General features: G+C 41.7%; 1 protein-coding gene across 2 annotated transcripts in view; it reads right to left on the bottom strand.

The window, feature by feature from the left end:
- ULK4 (unc-51 like kinase 4) overlaps window positions 1-17,278 on the bottom strand; it is a 951,013-nt gene that overhangs the window by 687,957 nt on the left and 245,778 nt on the right. For both annotated transcript variants that reach the window (XM_077491567.1, XM_077491568.1), the window contains exon 18: window positions 10,516-10,623. In XM_077491567.1, the coding sequence (XP_077347693.1) occupies window positions 10,516-10,623 (108 nt within the window). The remainder of the gene's footprint in view (window positions 1-10,515; window positions 10,624-17,278) is intronic.

The raw sequence follows: 17,278 nt of genomic DNA, 5'->3' as shown, positions 1-17,278 counted from the left end.
GTCGGAGCAGAGGGACTATTTCTTCAGTTTTTGGCAGGTGCCCATTCCACTCCTGCTTGCATGTTCTTCTGCCTTGGCTCAAGACCCAGCCAGCCTCCGGTCTGCTTATCGCCTTGCCTTCCCCAGGGAGGAGTGATCTTCCTCCACTCAGCTCTGCTCCCCACCCAGTAGTAGCAGGGGCCAGAGAGTGAGACTTGAGAGCCTGTGAGGTGGCTCAGGCAGGCGGCGGAGGCGACAGCCAGAAAGATACAGCTCAGCTGACAGTGTCCAGCAGAGAGGGAAGTGGATCTGATCGTAGGGCTGCCAGTGCCTTCAAGGCTTCAACAAAGGTGTGCTTTGGGAGTGTCTGTGATTGTGAGTAGACTACATTGCACTTTGTCTCTCTGGCATCATGGATGGAATCATAACTAACAGGCAGCAGGCACTCTATCATGGCTATGGCTGGCAGTGCTCTGTCACATTGTGTCACATAACATGGCTGCTGATTTAGTTAACTTATTAGTCATAAGTATTAGCACCCAACAGCCATGTCATGGGACACAATGTGAAAGAGCCAGCCAGTTTGAGGTTTGAGTGGTTTTGTATATATCTGTATGTTAATGTGTACCTGTGCCAAAACTACGGACAAGCAGCGAAAACTTTAAAACATGTTCTTGCTGACCTCTCTCGCTGCAAGTAATGCAAAATAATTAATTGTCAGAAATCACAAGAAAGACTGAAACCCAACTTTAGAGTCTGTTTCTAAGAGCTTATGGCACCTGTTAACGTAGAACTATAAGCAATTTGGATAGAGTAAGGGAGTGTAACTCTGTCAGATTTATTTTTGCCATCCGAAATCCCTGCAAATAAAGGGAATAATTTGGAGCCCCCAGGTCACTAAAACTAGTGTCCCCATTGGAAGATTCCCCCTCTATTAATTTTCTAGTGGTAACCCAAAATGTGGTATTTTCTTTCACTTTCAATCGTAATGGTAAACTCTCTGTCCAAATCTTTAAAAAAAAAAGGCTTTGCCTCTTGTGGTACTTTAAGGGTGGGCAGGTTACAAGGATTCTGGTTCCACAGAAAATAAGAATGGAGTTGTTATTTCAGTGTTTTTGTTGTGAACTTTGAAGATTAACCAGTTCGTGCCCGCGCTATAGCCAAAAGATGGCTACAGCACGGCACTCAATAGCCGGGAGGGTGCCCCTGCTATTTCAATATTGGGCCTCTGTATGTGGCCAGGCTGTGTAAAAGTCTCACACATGTGATATAGCTATACTCAGGAGGAGTAGCAGAATGTATTTTGGGGAGTAATTTTTGCTATGTACATGCTATGTGTTGGAAATATCTTATAAATGGACAACTTTGTCCATTGTCCTGGTGCTCCAGGGCCTTAAAAAGTGCAATAGGTAGTCAACAAGTTAGATGTGTCATTTATGCTCCTAGAACACCTGATGGTGCTCCCTGCATGTTATGCCTCTCTAAGTGGCTAGGCTGTGAAAAGGTCCCACACCTGTGATATTGCCATACTTAGGAGGAGTAGCAGAATGTATTTTGGGTCGTCATTTGTGGTATGCACATGCCATGTGAGAGAAATAACCTATTGCAATGACAATTTTGTGGGGGAAAAAATTTAAAAAAAAATCTTAATTTTGCAAAGAATCGTGGGGAAAAAAATAACAACATCAAAAACCTCACCATGCATCTTACTAAATACCTTGGAAAGTCTACTTTCAAAAAATGGGTCATTTGAGGGGTATTTGTACTTTTCTGGCTTGTTCGGGGTCGCAAGAAATTAGATAGGCCACCAGTATATCAGGTGTGATCATTTTTTTTCTTGTAAACTCTAAAACTTTCACACAGACCAAATAATATCCACTAATTTGGGTTATTTTTACCAAAGATATGTAGCAGAAAAATTAATAATTTGCTAAATTTTAGCACAGAAACGAAGAAAAAAACTATTTTTTTCAAAATTTTCGGTCTTTTTTTTTCATTTATAGTGCAAAAAATTAAAAACCCAGAGGTGATACCACCAAATGAAAGCTTTTTTATGAAAAAAGGACAAAAATGTATTTGGGTACAGTATTACATGACTGAGTAATTGTCATTCAAAGTGTGAGAGCACTGAAAGCTGAAAATTGGTCTGGTCAGGAGGGGCTTTAAGTGCCCAGTTGTCAAGTGGTTAATTTCTTCACACTTTCAGAGTTGCAAAAACATTGTTTCAATTGTTATTAATATTTTGAGAAGAACAAGAATAAAAGGATCACTGTGCACAGCAGCGAACAGTCCTCACATGCTCTGTATAGACAATAAGAAATGGTACATAACTGGGGGGAATATTGTCAATTGGATTAGGTCTTCTTGGTCACGGGTGAGCTCGAAGTCAGCCGATTTCCACTGGATGATTGTTGGCCCATGTATACCCAGCTTTAGTCTTGAATTGGCTTCTATTTTTTTTTATGAGAACACCTACAATGTCATAGCAATGCACAGCTGTACTAAGCAAATAACAACTGTACACTCATTTTAAGAACAAACAACTTGGACTGTATGGTAGTCTGAGAAGACGTGTATGTGAAGAGATCCTGCAATCCTGATACACAATCCTTTGACTTTCTTTCTACAGTAGATCCACATTGTTCCCCCCATAGACCTCAGGGCTCCCCAGTCTGTCAGTGTACAGCCTGAGGCCGACATTGCAGCTCTTCTCTGTGTTCGCAACCACCAGGGGGACAGACCATGGCTCTGGCCTAGCTCCGGGAGTAGCAGCCATCTTGCTTCACCCGGATACGGGGTCAGTACTTACCCCTGGCCTCTCTGATTACCCTGCGCCTGGTTCCCTCCTTGCACAGCCACTGGAGTTTACCAGCTTGCCAACCGCCACCTGCAGCTCTCATAGTGACAATCCTTTACGTCGGCCTGAAGGTCAAATCATGGATCTAGCCTTGTAAGTAACAGGTATCTTGCTACACCCCAGCAATCTCTTTTGGACTTCCTGACTCCTCTATGTCTGTTTCAAGCCACCTCTAACAACCAGAGCACTCTAGCCTGTCAGATTATGACCCCAGCAGTGGTTGTCCATCTCCATCTGTGGCACGCCCATGGCCCTAGCCCTGGTGCCATCTTGCTTCACCCTGCTGTGGTGTCAGCACTGATTCCTGGTCTCCCTGACTCCTCTGCACCTGGCTCCCTCCCTACACTGCCACCGGAGCTACCCAGCCTGTCAAACTGCCACCTGCAGCTTCCATAGAAGCACTCCTCTGCTTCCATAGTCACCTGAAGGACAGTTCACAGCACCAGCTCTGTGAATAGCGGCCATTACTATACCACAGCACTTGCTCTTGGTTTTCCTGTCTCCTCTGTGCCCAATCTTTGCTCTATCTGGTCACCAGTGTTCCCTTGCCCGTCAGAAGAGAATAGCTGCAAATCTCAATCTGTGGTGTGTGGAACAAGCCGCAGCCGCTGCCCTAGCTCCAGGGTTTTCCTGCCCAATAGGTAGCTGTCTGATGCCTCCAAAGAGGCAACCCATGGCTAAACAGCAGTCCATATTGCAACTCCAACCACACATGTGGACTCCACCTTACTCCAGAGACTACAGGCTTTATTGGTGGATATGGAGGAAAGTTCCCCTGCTGAAACCTCTGTGCCTCCTCCACCCCAGTCCCACACCGGTGACAAAAACATGATCTTAGCAGTGATCAAAAGCAGAAGAACATCTCTATTGGTACTGATCGATCATCTGGTTAAAGAGTGCAATCTTATCTGTAATGATTTGGATAAAATGTGGGGGCGCCTCTCAGAACCTGAAACCCAGATCTCAGAGATGGAGGATCAAACAGGACAACATACTGACCAGCTCACTGACCTTCAAAACACAATAAAATCTGTGGTGGCGAAATCTGATGATGCGGAAAATCGTATGAGACATAATAATATAAGGGTGCTGGTTCTCCGGAGGGCTCGGAGAGAGATTGCCCGGTGACTTTGAAGATGCCAGCTTTAAAGATTTGCTGGGGCTAGCTGATATCTCCCCTACATATGTAGTTGAATGTGCTCATCGGGTTCCAATGGGTGGACCTATCTCTTCCTGGTACGTTTCCTAAACTACCGCGTTTGGGACCGTATACTCTCAGAGGCCAGGAAGCACCCTAATCTACAATATGGTAATGCAGATATCATGCTGTTTTTGGCTTTCTCTCCGGAACTTAAAAAAACAAAAAACCTTCACTGATGTTTGCCGCAGACTACGAGACAGCAGCATTAAATATGGAATGCTCTATCCTAGTCGGATAATGGCTTACCTTCCAGAAGTAACCCCTTTAAAATATGTGGGGGAATCATGGGTTTTTGTCAACTTGGGACTTTGTCTCTGAAAGGACTCCCATGTTACTCCCTTCCCAAGTATAATGGTCAGTACGGTGCTCATAGCTTCTTAGAGTACACTCAACTAAGGACTGTTCTGGGATCAAAACTGACCTAGTTATTTTGTTGGGGACTTATGGCCAGTAGGACATTTACAGTTGTATATTTTTTGACCATGTTTTTTTGTTTCTCTAACTATGCTCTAGATTTGTTTTCGTTCAGCTCTCCAATCTTTGTATCATCGCTGCATGTTTTTTTCAGGGTTCTCCAAGAAATCAACTCTTCCTACCTCCTGCTCTATGTACTATATGTACTGTATATGCCTTTAGGCCATGTGTTTCCTTACTGGATTTATGGATTTGAAATTGTTATTGTGGAATGTTAGGGGGCTCAATGATAGGTTTAAGAGGGCACTAATGTTCAAATATTTGAATTACCACAGACCCCATATTCTATTTTTACAAGAAATCTACTTGATGTTGGCATTACGCAGCTCATGGGTTCAACAGGCCTTCCACGCTACCTATTCAGGTTATGCTAGGGGTATGGCAGTCCTTCTGAACAAATCCTTAGCATATAAGGTGTTACATCTACCTCATTACTGATCCACTGGGAAGATATATTATCCTGTTATTAGAAATTAATGCTATGGTATTTGCCTTTGTCAAAATGTATATCCCTCCTCCCTTAAGGACCAGGCCTCTTTTTCAGATTTACATGTTTTTGCTAGAAAACAAAACATGCTAACTTTTGGTGCAGTCACACTTATATTTTATATGTCACGATGACTGACCAAAAACCTCCTGCTTGTCTACTGGTCCCCAATTCAGCAAGATATCACCCATTAAGCTGCCCAGCCAAAAATCTTCTGAGCCGGGCCCATGATGCTTGGCATATTCTCCAGTGATTCCTATGGATACTAACAGGGTACATGCTAAAACTGCAGGGACAGTGTACTGTGCCTGCATGTGGTCGGTTCAAAACATTTTGACAAGTGGTTCTATGATTTTGTGTGTGAGAACTCCCTTGATCAGGCACAGGTGAGTATAAGATTACATGGAAGACTGGAGCCAGCATACAGTACAATATAAATGTACTATAAATGCACCAAAGGTTATACATTAAATTATTGTTGAACACACTCTGTTTAATTTACATTGTCCCTTCTCTTTCCGTATGTGATGGCTAGGGATGAGCCGAACACCCCCCGGTTCAGTTCGCACCAGAACCTGCAAACGGACCGAAACTTTGTACGAACTTTAGAACCCCATTAAAGTCTATGGGACTCGAATGTTCAAAATCAAAAGTGCTAATTTTAAAGGCTAATATGCACGTTATTGTCCTAAAAAGGGTTTGGGGACCCGGCTCCTGCCCCAGGGGACATGTATCAATGCAAAAAAAAGTTTTAAAAATGTCAGTTTTATCGGGAGCACTGATTTTAATGACGCTTAAAGTAAAAGAAAAGTGAAATATTCCTTTAAATGCCGTCCCGGGGGGTGTTTATAGTATAAGAAAAATGGCATGGGTAGCCCCCCCTGCCCATTACCAGACCCTTTGGGTCTTGTACAGATATTAAGGGGAAACCCGTACCCAAATTAAAAAAGGAAAGGTGTGGGGCCCCCAAGCCCTATATACTCAGAACAGCAGTATACAGGCGGTGCAACAAACAAGACAGGGACTGTGTAGGTTTGTTGTGTTAACCACTACAATACAGGGCACTTTCACCCCCTTCCTTCCCAGCCCAATTTTCAGCTTTCAGCGCTCTCGCTCTTTCAGTGACAATTGCGCGGTCATGCTACACTGTACCCAAATGAAATTGTTATCATTTTTTTCGCACAAATAGAGCTTTATTTTGGTGTTATTTATTCACGACTCCGTTTTTTTTTTTTTTTTTGCGATATAAGCGCAAAAATAGCGGAAATTTTGAAAAAAAACTATATTTTCTTTTTTCTATTTGAAAAGAAATCCAATAAAATCAAATTTTGTCATAAATTTAAGCCAAAATGTATTCTGCTACATGTTTTTGGTAAAAAAAATTCCGTTAAGTGTATAATAATTGGTTTGTGTGATCACGGACATATGTACGCAAATGATCATGTACATATGTGTGCAGGTGATCACGTACATATGTGTGCAGATAATCATTGGGACATGTGATTTTAGTGGGACATATGTGGGGGACATGTTTTTATTATTAGGGACATGTGTTTTTATTATTTGGGGACATGTATGTTTTGGGGACATGTGTGTTTTGGGGACATATGTGGGGACTGTGTTTGTACTGTGTGGTGTGTTGTGTGTGTACACTACACTGATGATCAGTGAGTAAAAAGCTGTAAAAAGCAGCCCATACTCACTGATCATCAGCCGGCTGCAGCGATCTGCTCTCTTCTCCTCAGCGGTGACTTCCGTGTGAGGAGAGGAGAGCCGATTGCCTAGCAACCGGCTGTTTGTTTACATCACATGACGGCCGTGATTGGACACGGCCGTCATGTGATCAGGAGGGCCAATCACAGAGCCCTCCTGCCGATCTGAGATGTGCCGTGTCCGGGTGACACGAGCACATCGGGATCGCGCCGCTGCGCGGGCGCGCGCGCGCGCGATCCCGCTGCTCCTGAATGACGTTCCCAAACGTCCTATCAGGAGCAGGCGGCTCCCACCCGGCCGTATATACGCATTGGCCGGGTGGGAAGTGGTTAAGTAGAATATTTTTGTAATTTTGAACTGGTACATTTGTAAAGTGTAGCTCCAGTCAAAAAATCAGTTTTTAAGCTTTTTAGAAAACATAGGGAAGGGTTATAGCCCTTGTATATTTTTTGTTTGTCGTCCGTCTTTTTCATCTCACTTCCTGTTGTCTCTTTCCATTTGCAAGTAGGAGACGTTTGGAAGTTAGATATTTGAAAGTAGGGGCCTGCTCTATATGCTCTGCAGAAATTTGGGCCTAAGGTGTTGGTGTTGCCATAACACTGTAAGCCCTCAAAGTGACTCTTGCTGGGTGCTCGAACTCCCTGCTGCGAACTATTATATCAAGAATTGTAATTACATGCCATCGTTGAACAGTGGTAGAAAATGTAGGCCTTTGGTGGTGGTGCTGGTGCCACAACACTGTAAGTCTTCACAGTTACTCTCAGTGCGCGCTGGAATGGACCCTGCTGTGAAATATTATATGAAGAATTGTAATTACATGCACCTGTTAAACAGGGGCTGAAAAATTGGGCCTTAGGCACTGGTGCCACAACATTGCAACACCTCACAGAAACTCTAGCTGGAGAGCAGGAATGAGCCCTGCTGCAAAGTATTGCACCAAAAATTGCTGCCTGTGGTCTAGGACTAGAACAACACCAGCAATTGGGGTAGCTTCAGGTGTACACTGTGCAGGTGGCACAATACACTGACTGTAACTTCTGCAGCTGCCTGTGGTATAGGACCAGAACACCACCAGCAATTGGGGTAGCTTCAGGTGTACACTGTGCAGGGGGCACAATACACCGACTGTAACTGCTGCAGCTGCCTGTGGTATAGGACTAGAACAACAACAGCAATTGGGGTAGCTTCAGGTGTACACTGTGCAGGGGGCACAATACACCGACTGTAATTGCCCTAGGTTCAAAAGAAATTTAGACACTGTCTCTGCCTATCTGTCTCTGAGCTGTCCGCAACACATTACGCAAGGCCACCGTGCAGGCGGCCTTATATAGTGTGGGGCGTGTACTAAACCCTCTGAGCCACAATTCTGCCTGTGGCCAATTATGGCTCTCCTCGCTGCCGGCGCTGTGATTGGCCAAGCATGCGGGTCATAGTGCATGCTTGGCCAATCATAAGCCAGCAATGCACTGCAATCCCGCAGTGCATTATGGGCCGTGAGCGCCACTTGAATAAGGCACGATTGGCCCATAACGTTCGGAATTCGCCGAACGGATGAACAGCCGGTGTTCGAGTCGAACATGAGTTTGACTCGAACACCCAGCTCCTCCCTAGTGATGGCACTATAATTATTTTAATTAAAAAAACTTTTACAAAAAAAAAAACATTTTTTTTTCCCAATCGATATACAGCTGTCACATGACCCAGTTCTTTTCCGGCCTGTCTGTAGGGAAACTTAAGCAGAACGAGCTCCTAGTCCTCTGCTGCTGGCCACATGCTCAAAAAAAATAAAAAACAACCCCTGGAATACAGAGTAAAAATAAATAAATAATATCAAAAAATGGTTTTAAAGATTGTCAAACAAATAATATTTTCAAATCTTTATTATTTGTTGGCAATAACATGATGTGGGTGGATTTCTGCCAGTCACAATCTGTATCATGCCCCTCCAGCCTATGTCTTAAAATAAGAGGGAGGTGATGCTTCCATCAATCTACAAGTATTATCCTGCCCCCATTTTGTTCAGCTGTCTAGTGGGCTGTCATATACCAATAAGTATATACCCATATGTGTGACTCTATAGTCACATGGGCTGCTCAGGTGTGATAAGGAAGAAATGCTCAGCATAAAAACTCACTGAAAACTGAGCATGTGCTGCACAAGCTGCCAACACTGCTCTGCAAAATCCCTAGCTGAATTTGGGACATGGACAAAAGGTGGAGATAGAGAAAAGCAAGATCAACCATTTATTTTTATTTTTTTTGCAGAATTAAGACAACAAATCTCATAGTGACTGAGTGAGTATGAACAGCTTATAATACACCATTTACAGTATTGATTGAGTTTTTATGATGTGGGTTTAGCGACACTTGAATTAAAATTTGAGTGTACGCTCTGCAGTTATAGTTTAAGGGCTCTTTTGCAAGGGTAGCAGTGAATCACTTTTTAGAGGGTGGTAGAGCAGTACTTGCCGGCAATTCAGACTTCCTTCTGGGATGACAGCCATGTAGACCAAGTTGATGCAATGTGCAGCGTATGGTCTGAGCACTGACAGGCTGACCCCCACCCCTCTTACCGCTGCAGCAATGCTGGCAGCTCTCATGTCTATTTCCCAAAGACAACACCTGGATATGACACTGTGCACTTGCACTCAACTTCTTTGGTCGACCATGGTGAGGCCTGTTCTGAGTGGAACTTGTCCTGTTAAACCACTGTATGGTCTTGGCCACCACGCTGCAGCTCAGTTTCAGGTTCTTGGCAATCTTCTATTAGCCTAGGCCATTTTTATGTAGAGAAACAATTCTTTACATTTTTACAAACCAATCAGCCAAAACTTTATACCACACACCTAATATTGAGTAGGTCCCTTTTTGCTGCCTAAACAGCTCCGACCCATCAAGACATGGATGCCACTGGACCTCTGAAGGTATGCTGTAGTATCTGTCAGAAAGCTGTCAGTAGCAGATCCTTTTAAGACGTGTAAGTTGCAAGGTTGGGCCTCCATGGATTGAATGTTTTCCAGTGCATTCCCACAGATGTTTGATTGGATTAAGATCTGCAGGCCAAGCCAACACCTTGAATTCATTGTTGTGTCCTTCAAACTGTTTTGGAACCATTTTTGCAGTGTGGCAGGGCATTATCATTCTGAATAGGACCACTGCCATTAGGGAATACCATTTCCATGAAGGGGAATACTTGGTCACCAACAATATTTAGGTAGGTAGTATGTGTCAAATAACATCCACATGAATGGCAGGACCCAAGGTTTCCCAGCAGAACATTGTCCAAAGCATCACACTGCCTCCGCTGGCTTACCTTCTTCCAATCACGAGCACATGCACTTGGCCATCCACATGATGTAAAATAAAACAGGATTCATCAGACCAGGCCACCTTCCATTGCTCAGTGGTCCAATTCTGATGTTCATGTTTCCCCACTATAGACACTCCTGGCTGTGGACAGGGATCTGCATTGGCACGCTGAACAGTCTGTGGCTATGTAGCCCAATTTGCAACAAACTGTTACGCCCATTCTTCTGTGCTTTCAACTCATCAGCTTCAGGGACAACATGTTTATCTGCTGCCTAATAAAAAATCCCACTGACTTTCAGATGCCATTGTAACAAGATAAACAATGTTATTCACTTAACCAGTCAGTGTTAATAATGCTCTATATATATATATATATATATATATATATATATATACACACACATACACATACACATATAAAGTAGCATATTATCCTACTTCCTCATGTAAAAATACTAAGTGATAATGATAACCACAAATAAAAGATTTAACTCACTTGAACGGCAATGGTATACAGAAGCTCTCCAAGAGAAGGCAAAAGGCATTGTTTTAACTTGCTGTTCCTGAAATTATCTCTAATCAGCTCAGTCAGTAAGGTGATTGCCTGCAGAGATATTAAATGTTTGCAGAAATTAACAGAAAATAGCATCATTAAACTAATCTGCATGAAAAACAACATTACACTGTTCATAAAGTCAAGAATAAAACATTATAACTGGAATGTTTACAAATGACATTAAAAAACATATAAAACACAGGTAATTAGAGGCGGTCAAAGTAAATCTTGTACAAAATTTTATAAAAAAAAAAAAAAAAAAAAAGGATGTCGGATTGTCACAGTTGTACAGCAATTAATTGAAGATAGCTAACTTGATTTGTGATACTGTAGTTTGTGGTATAAGAAAACATGAGAGAAGGATCTCAATAGAACATTGTAAATAAGGTTCCAAAAAAAGTCAAAGAGCTGCTTACATTTTTTAGCCCTCTTTATTGGAAATATTTTAAAAACTCATATGGATCCAAACACTGATGAAAAAAGAATGATAAACGAGAAGTATGTTTTTTTTTTTTTTTATCAGATTTATACTTACCTAGGTGGCCGTGGCTTGGCTGGTTCCCGACTTCATTGTTGCGATCTTGCCCAAGCCTGGACCACATCCGTGACGTCAGCCGACAGAGGGCTTCAGCCCGCTGTTTGCGGAAAATGGGTCACAGGAGTGTAGAACAAACTGCACTTCTGTGATCCACAGGAGAAGTATAGCCAAACGATCTTTGCCTGTACTTCTCCTTTTAAATAAAGTATGTTCTGGAAGTAATATATAGTATGTCATTGTGGGCTTTCTCCAAAATCATTAGTTGCCTCAAAATCTTCTGAAACACAAATGATACAGCAAACAGTCAGTTGTCTACTTCCGTCCAAAGGTGCAAAATCTCATATAGGGAAAGATGGCCAAACGGTACTATTTAAAAGAAGTGTTGTATGCTTAGCCAATACTTGTTGAGGTTTTAGCATATCCCCTTCATCATGGCTTTAAATTACAAGGTGAATTATTAACCACTTAAGTCCCTGACCATTTGGCTGGCAAAGGACCAGAGGGTTTTTTTGCGATTCGGCACTGTGTCATTTTTAACTGACAATTGCACGGTCGTGTGAAGTGGCTCCCAAACAAAATTGATGTCCTTTTTCCCCCACAAATAGAGATTTCTTTTGGTGGTATTTGATCACCACCTTTTTGCACTATAAACAAAAAAAAGCGACAGTTTTGGAAAAAAACGCATTATTTTTTACTTTTTGCTATAAAAAATATCCTCAAAATTATATAATTTTTTTTCTTTTTTTGGTAAAAAAATTGCAATAAGTGTTTATTGATTGGTTTGCACAAAAGTTATACAAAATAGGGAGCTGTGATCAGTGTCAGTGGGCAGAACGGGGAAATGCTTGTTTGCATCAGCATTTCCCCATTCTTCCTCTCCGTGAGACAATCGCGGGTGTTCCTGTGGACATCGAGTCCGCGGGACTCGCAAACACACTCACAGAGCTTGTGGCAGGTGCGCGCGTGCCCGCAAACTGCTTCTTAAAGAGCAACATACAGGTACGTTAATATGCCTGTATGTGCCCTTCTGCCGACGTATATCGGCGTGAGCCGGTCGGCAAGCGGTTAAAGTGTCATTAAACGTCAACTAATTAGAAACTATCAATAGTTTCAATAGTTCAATAGTCCATGTTCCCATTGCAGTTGGGTATTTTGCAGAGCAGTGTTGGCAGCTTTCTGCACATGCTGAGTTTTCAGTTTATTTACCCTGAGCATTTTCTCCCTATTACATCTGAACAGCCCATGTCACTATAGAGCCTTACATGTGGGCATATACAGTGGTAAATGACAGCCCACTCCCTCCCACCCTCCCTCCCACCCTCCTCCTTCATGCCCACTAACCAGTGGGGAGATATTACATCTTGATTGATGGAGGCTTCACCTCCTTGTTATTCTAAGACACAGACTGGGGCAACACAGCCTGTGACTGTCAGAAATCTGCCCACACCATGTTATTGCCAAAAAATAATAAAAGGTTTAATTTCAAATATAAAGTGCATTTGTATGACACATTCAAAGAGTTTGTTAATATTAATTATTTATATTCTGTATCCCAATTTATTTTATTTTTTTTAACCAGCTGCGGGTGGCTAGAAGTTCCTTCTGCCACTGATTCCCTAGAGACAGGCTGGGAAAGAGTTGGGACATCTGACAGCCATACTGTATATTGATTAGGAAAAAATGTAGTTCAATTTTATTTTTTATAAAATAGTTACAGTGCCATCATCTATGTATAGAAAGAGAAGGGGCAATGTAAATTAAACAGTGTGTGTTTAGTATCACTTTAAGTTGGCCATAGATGGATCAAAAAATGCCTGGTTCAACAGGGAGCAGCAGAATTCAATCCATGTGTGGCCGTGCTTGTCTCATAGAAATTACGTGTGTGAATGGAAGAATCTTTTTTTTGTTCGTTTTTTTTTTTTTTGTTCTGCCAACTGTCAGAATACAAAACAACCTTTTGCTGTGTCTTATTTGCTTTCCACTATACGCAAGGCCATTTTTGAGCCTTGGTGCCTTGTGCATGCAGGCAGCCTAGATCTTTTGATGGTTTTTAGTCTAAGCCTGGATTATTTTCTCCCCCCAGCGAATGTTTTCTGAGTCACTGACCTGGAACAAGCATCCAGCCAGTGAAGTCATAACATCTGACCTGCATACTTGTTCAAGATCAGTAAGAATTAATGCCAGACAAGAAACATTTAACAATGCGGGGGTCATTTTTGCTGCATTGCGGTGCAAAGCATAGTGGCTGCTTCATGTGTAGACCCCTGTCCATAGACTTTGTAGCTTAAAGGGGAACAGTAAAAACACATATCAACTTCATATTTTTACCAAACTACAGTCACAAGTGTAAACAAACTTTTTTTTTTGGCAGTAAGGTTCCATCATGTACATTAGATGCTAAAAAAACAAAAACACGCAATTTTTTTCCAGTGTTTAGCAGCGTTTTCAAAAGTCTTTAGGAGAGGGAGCATTTTTGTTAAGGAACAGGTGGCTGAAAATCTCTTTAACCAGTGTAAAGCATTTTTTTTTAAGGAGCGGGCCGGCAAGCTGGCCGCCACATCCTTACAGATGACACATTAGCGATAAAAGCCGGCTGCTAACCCAAAACAAGGTCTGCACTCGATGAAGGCTCCTGTCGTCTAACAGCTCCACTACCCCCCTTCCCCACTAAATAAACTACCCTTAGTTTATTTAGCTTCGGGAGGAGGTGGAGCGGTTATCTGGCAGGAGCCTTCGTTGGGTGAGGACCTTTTTTTTTTTTTTTTTTTTGGGTCAGCATTTATCATGATTGACAATGAATCTACACCAGTGGACTTTTTTTTTTTCAATGAAAGCACTTAAAAACTGTGTGTGTGCTTTTTGGTGAATAAGTAGGGGTACTCCATACCCCATACTCATTTACATGGGGGGGGGCTTTCAGATTTTCGTAAGTCACCCAACCCCCGAACCTCTACAACCACTGTGGGGGAGAGGCCCTGGTCATCAACATAGGGACAAGGTGCTTTGGTGTGGTTGGGGGGCTGAAAACGCTCCGAAAATACTAAGAGCTTTTTTTTTCAAGCAGTTTTTTTTTTCTTCATGTACTATGAAAAAGCTAATGGTATTAAAAGCTTTTAAAAGCTACTAAAATGCTACTAGAAGCCGGCACAAAAATGCTATTATCAGCGTTGTCATCCAGCGGTTTGCTAGTCTGCATGGTGCCCTAAAGTAGCTGCTAGGAGCTTAAAAATAAGCTGGTGTGCATGGAACCTATATCTGAATTAATACAAGTGTGAGTAATTCAACGTACATGTCAAGAAGCTGTATTGTGCAATCTAGTTTTTAAGGGCTCGTTCCTGCTTTAAAACATAGTGTGCATTAAAATGGGTTTTCAGCACATCTAGTAGGACCTTTACCAGTGCAGTGCATTGGTAGAGACAGGCAAATTCTACAGAAAACATTTTTATTTCATTTTAATGCATTACACAGCACAACACATCTAGTAAGAGCATGTTTTCAGTGGCAATAGATCATGGATGTGTACACTTTTTATTGTATTGGCCACAGGCAATAAGAATTGCGAGATCTCTGAGCAATTCCAATTACTGTGCATTTGATAGCAAAAACAAATGTGATGCCGCGTACACACGGGCGGACTGTATGGCGTACTTAGTTCGTCATACAATCCGACGGACAGTCCGTCGTACTTTCGACTGAACGGACTTGACCACACACGGATGCACAAACAGTCCGTCGAAAGCTTGCGCGATGACGTGTACAGCACGTACGACGGGACTAGAAATAGGAAGTCCAATACACAGCAAAGCACCCTTCCGCCGTGTAAATCCTTTCTGGGCATGCGCCATTCTTAGTCCGTCGAACTAGCCTACTGACGAGCGGATTGTCCGCTGAAACCAAAGTACGACGGACAGAATTTCGAAAAATCCGAAATACTTAGTACGCCAGACTGCACGCTGAAAAAGTCCGCTGAAGCCCACACACGAGCGGACTGTCCGCTGAAATGTGTTTCGACGGACTAAGTACGCCATACAGTCCGCCCGTGTGTACGCGGCATTACTTTGCAATTTTCTCTCCAGGTCAAATGTTTTCAACTGCATTATGGCCACTAGATGGAATATAGCAGATATGTATTCCATATATTAAACATACAGATTATAGTACTGCAAATAAGTATCCATATCCTATGATCTCCTTTTCCATCTAGTGGCCATAACATGTAATTTTCCTGATACACTCATTTAAATTTTTTTAAAGAAAAATATTTGAGCTGGAGAAAAAAATAGCCTAGTAGCATTCCTTTTAGTCCAATTCATACAGAACAACCTTATGTGCATTTTATTAGGATGAATAACTCTGAAATATATATATATATATATATATATATTTTTAAATAAATAAACCCTTTAGTGTATTGACCGTGTCATCCATTTCTACACTGATTCTTTGGGGTTTGCATATGTATCTATTTTGTGTGCATATACACGTGTTTCTACCAAGCATTTAATTTATCCAAGGACCAGATCAATTCTGGCAAGCCAGATGATGAGAAAGCTAGCCCCTGACATTTGTATTTGTTTGCCAGTATTATCGAATACACACTGTGGGCTCAACAACAAGTAGAATTTTTTTCTAAATGTAATGAATACAAATCATTGATTTGGATGGTGCTGCCAACTCTCTTGTGTTGTGAACAGCAGCTGCTGCATTTACCTCCCAACGTGAGATCACAGCTAATCCCTTATTACCGAAAACGTCCCCCTCATATTAATCACAGCAAAGCATTACACTTTAATTTCTGCAACAACACAACAAGCAAACTGGAAGTTTAAATACTATATGTTCAGATTTCTCCTAGAAGAGAAAACAAGCTTGAACTTTGTCCAAATACAACCAAAGAAAGTTAAAATGTATGGGAAAAAAAAAAATGGTATACATAAACAACAAGCACCAAATTTAGGTTACCTAAAAAGTCTTAACATATCAGCCTGATGCTCAAATAGAAGTGCATGTGGATAATCCAAGATGCATCATAACGGTATATGGATTCAGTAATAATTAAGATTAATATATAAAAGCTGTACTACTAGAAAAATCTAAAACGACATATAAGATGCAATCTGTCACTAGAATTAACAGAGCAGTCTTTGTTTCTCTGAGTCCTCCAATAACTTAGTATTTTACCTGTTGATCCAGCTGGTAGTTTTCAATTTCTTTAACTATTTCAGCCCCAGAAGGATTTACCCCTTTAAAGACCAGTGATACGGCACTGTGTTGCTTTAACTGAAAATTGTGCGGGCGTGTGACCCAAACAAGATTGATGTCCTCTTTTTCCCACAAATAGAGCTTTATTTTGGTGGTATTTGATCACCTCTGCGTTTTTTTGTTTTTTTTATTATTTATTTTGTTGTGCAATATACAAAAATACTGCATTATGGCCACTAGATGGAACTGTTGAGTTGTTGACCATAGTATAAAAGTGTTATTAAATAATCACTAGCTCTAGCTAGTGGCCATAATATTGCATTTTCCTGATTGAATGTATTATTTTAAATGAAAAACAACCTGGAGATAAAATAGCTTTGTAACATATATTGTTGTCCCCTTTCAACCAGAACTAATGTTTATGCAGGAGAGATATACACCACCGCTCAGAGGCAGGTCCTGGGAACTCAGAGATAATTGCTCCAGGTGCGAGCCACAGCATGCAGATAATGTGGATAATGACAAAACTCTGGACGGCCGCACTCCAATGCTAAAATGATGCATTATTCTAATAATATTTAGGACACAGCAAACGTCATCACAGTGAAAGATGCTAACACCTGATGCATTTCGCACCAAGGCTAGTGCTTACTCATATGAGTAAGCACTAGCCTTGGTGTGAAATGTGTCAGCTGTTAGCATCTTTCACTGTGATGTCATTTGCTGCGTCCTAAATATTATTTGAATAAAGCATAATTTTAGCATTGGAGTGCGGCCGTCCAGAGTTCTGTCATTATCCACATAATGTTTACAGGAGGAATAGCTCTGCAAATTTTAATTTTTTTGACCAATGTCCCAGAGCTCCCTCACTGAACAATCCCTTTGATTGGCTGATCAGAGATAAAGTTACTCCTGCACATGCGTGGGGGAATATTCATGATGGCAGATGCTAAAATTGTACAC

The sequence above is a fragment of the Lithobates pipiens genome, unplaced genomic scaffold (assembly GCF_037356315.1).
Source record: "Lithobates pipiens isolate NorthernLeopardFrog02 unplaced genomic scaffold, aLitPip1_a1.2 Scaffold_19, whole genome shotgun sequence".
In the NCBI taxonomy this organism is placed as follows: Eukaryota; Metazoa; Chordata; class Amphibia; order Anura; family Ranidae; genus Lithobates; species Lithobates pipiens.
Note: the sequence above shows the minus strand (reverse complement) of the source record. Positions and strands in the feature narration are given on the sequence as shown.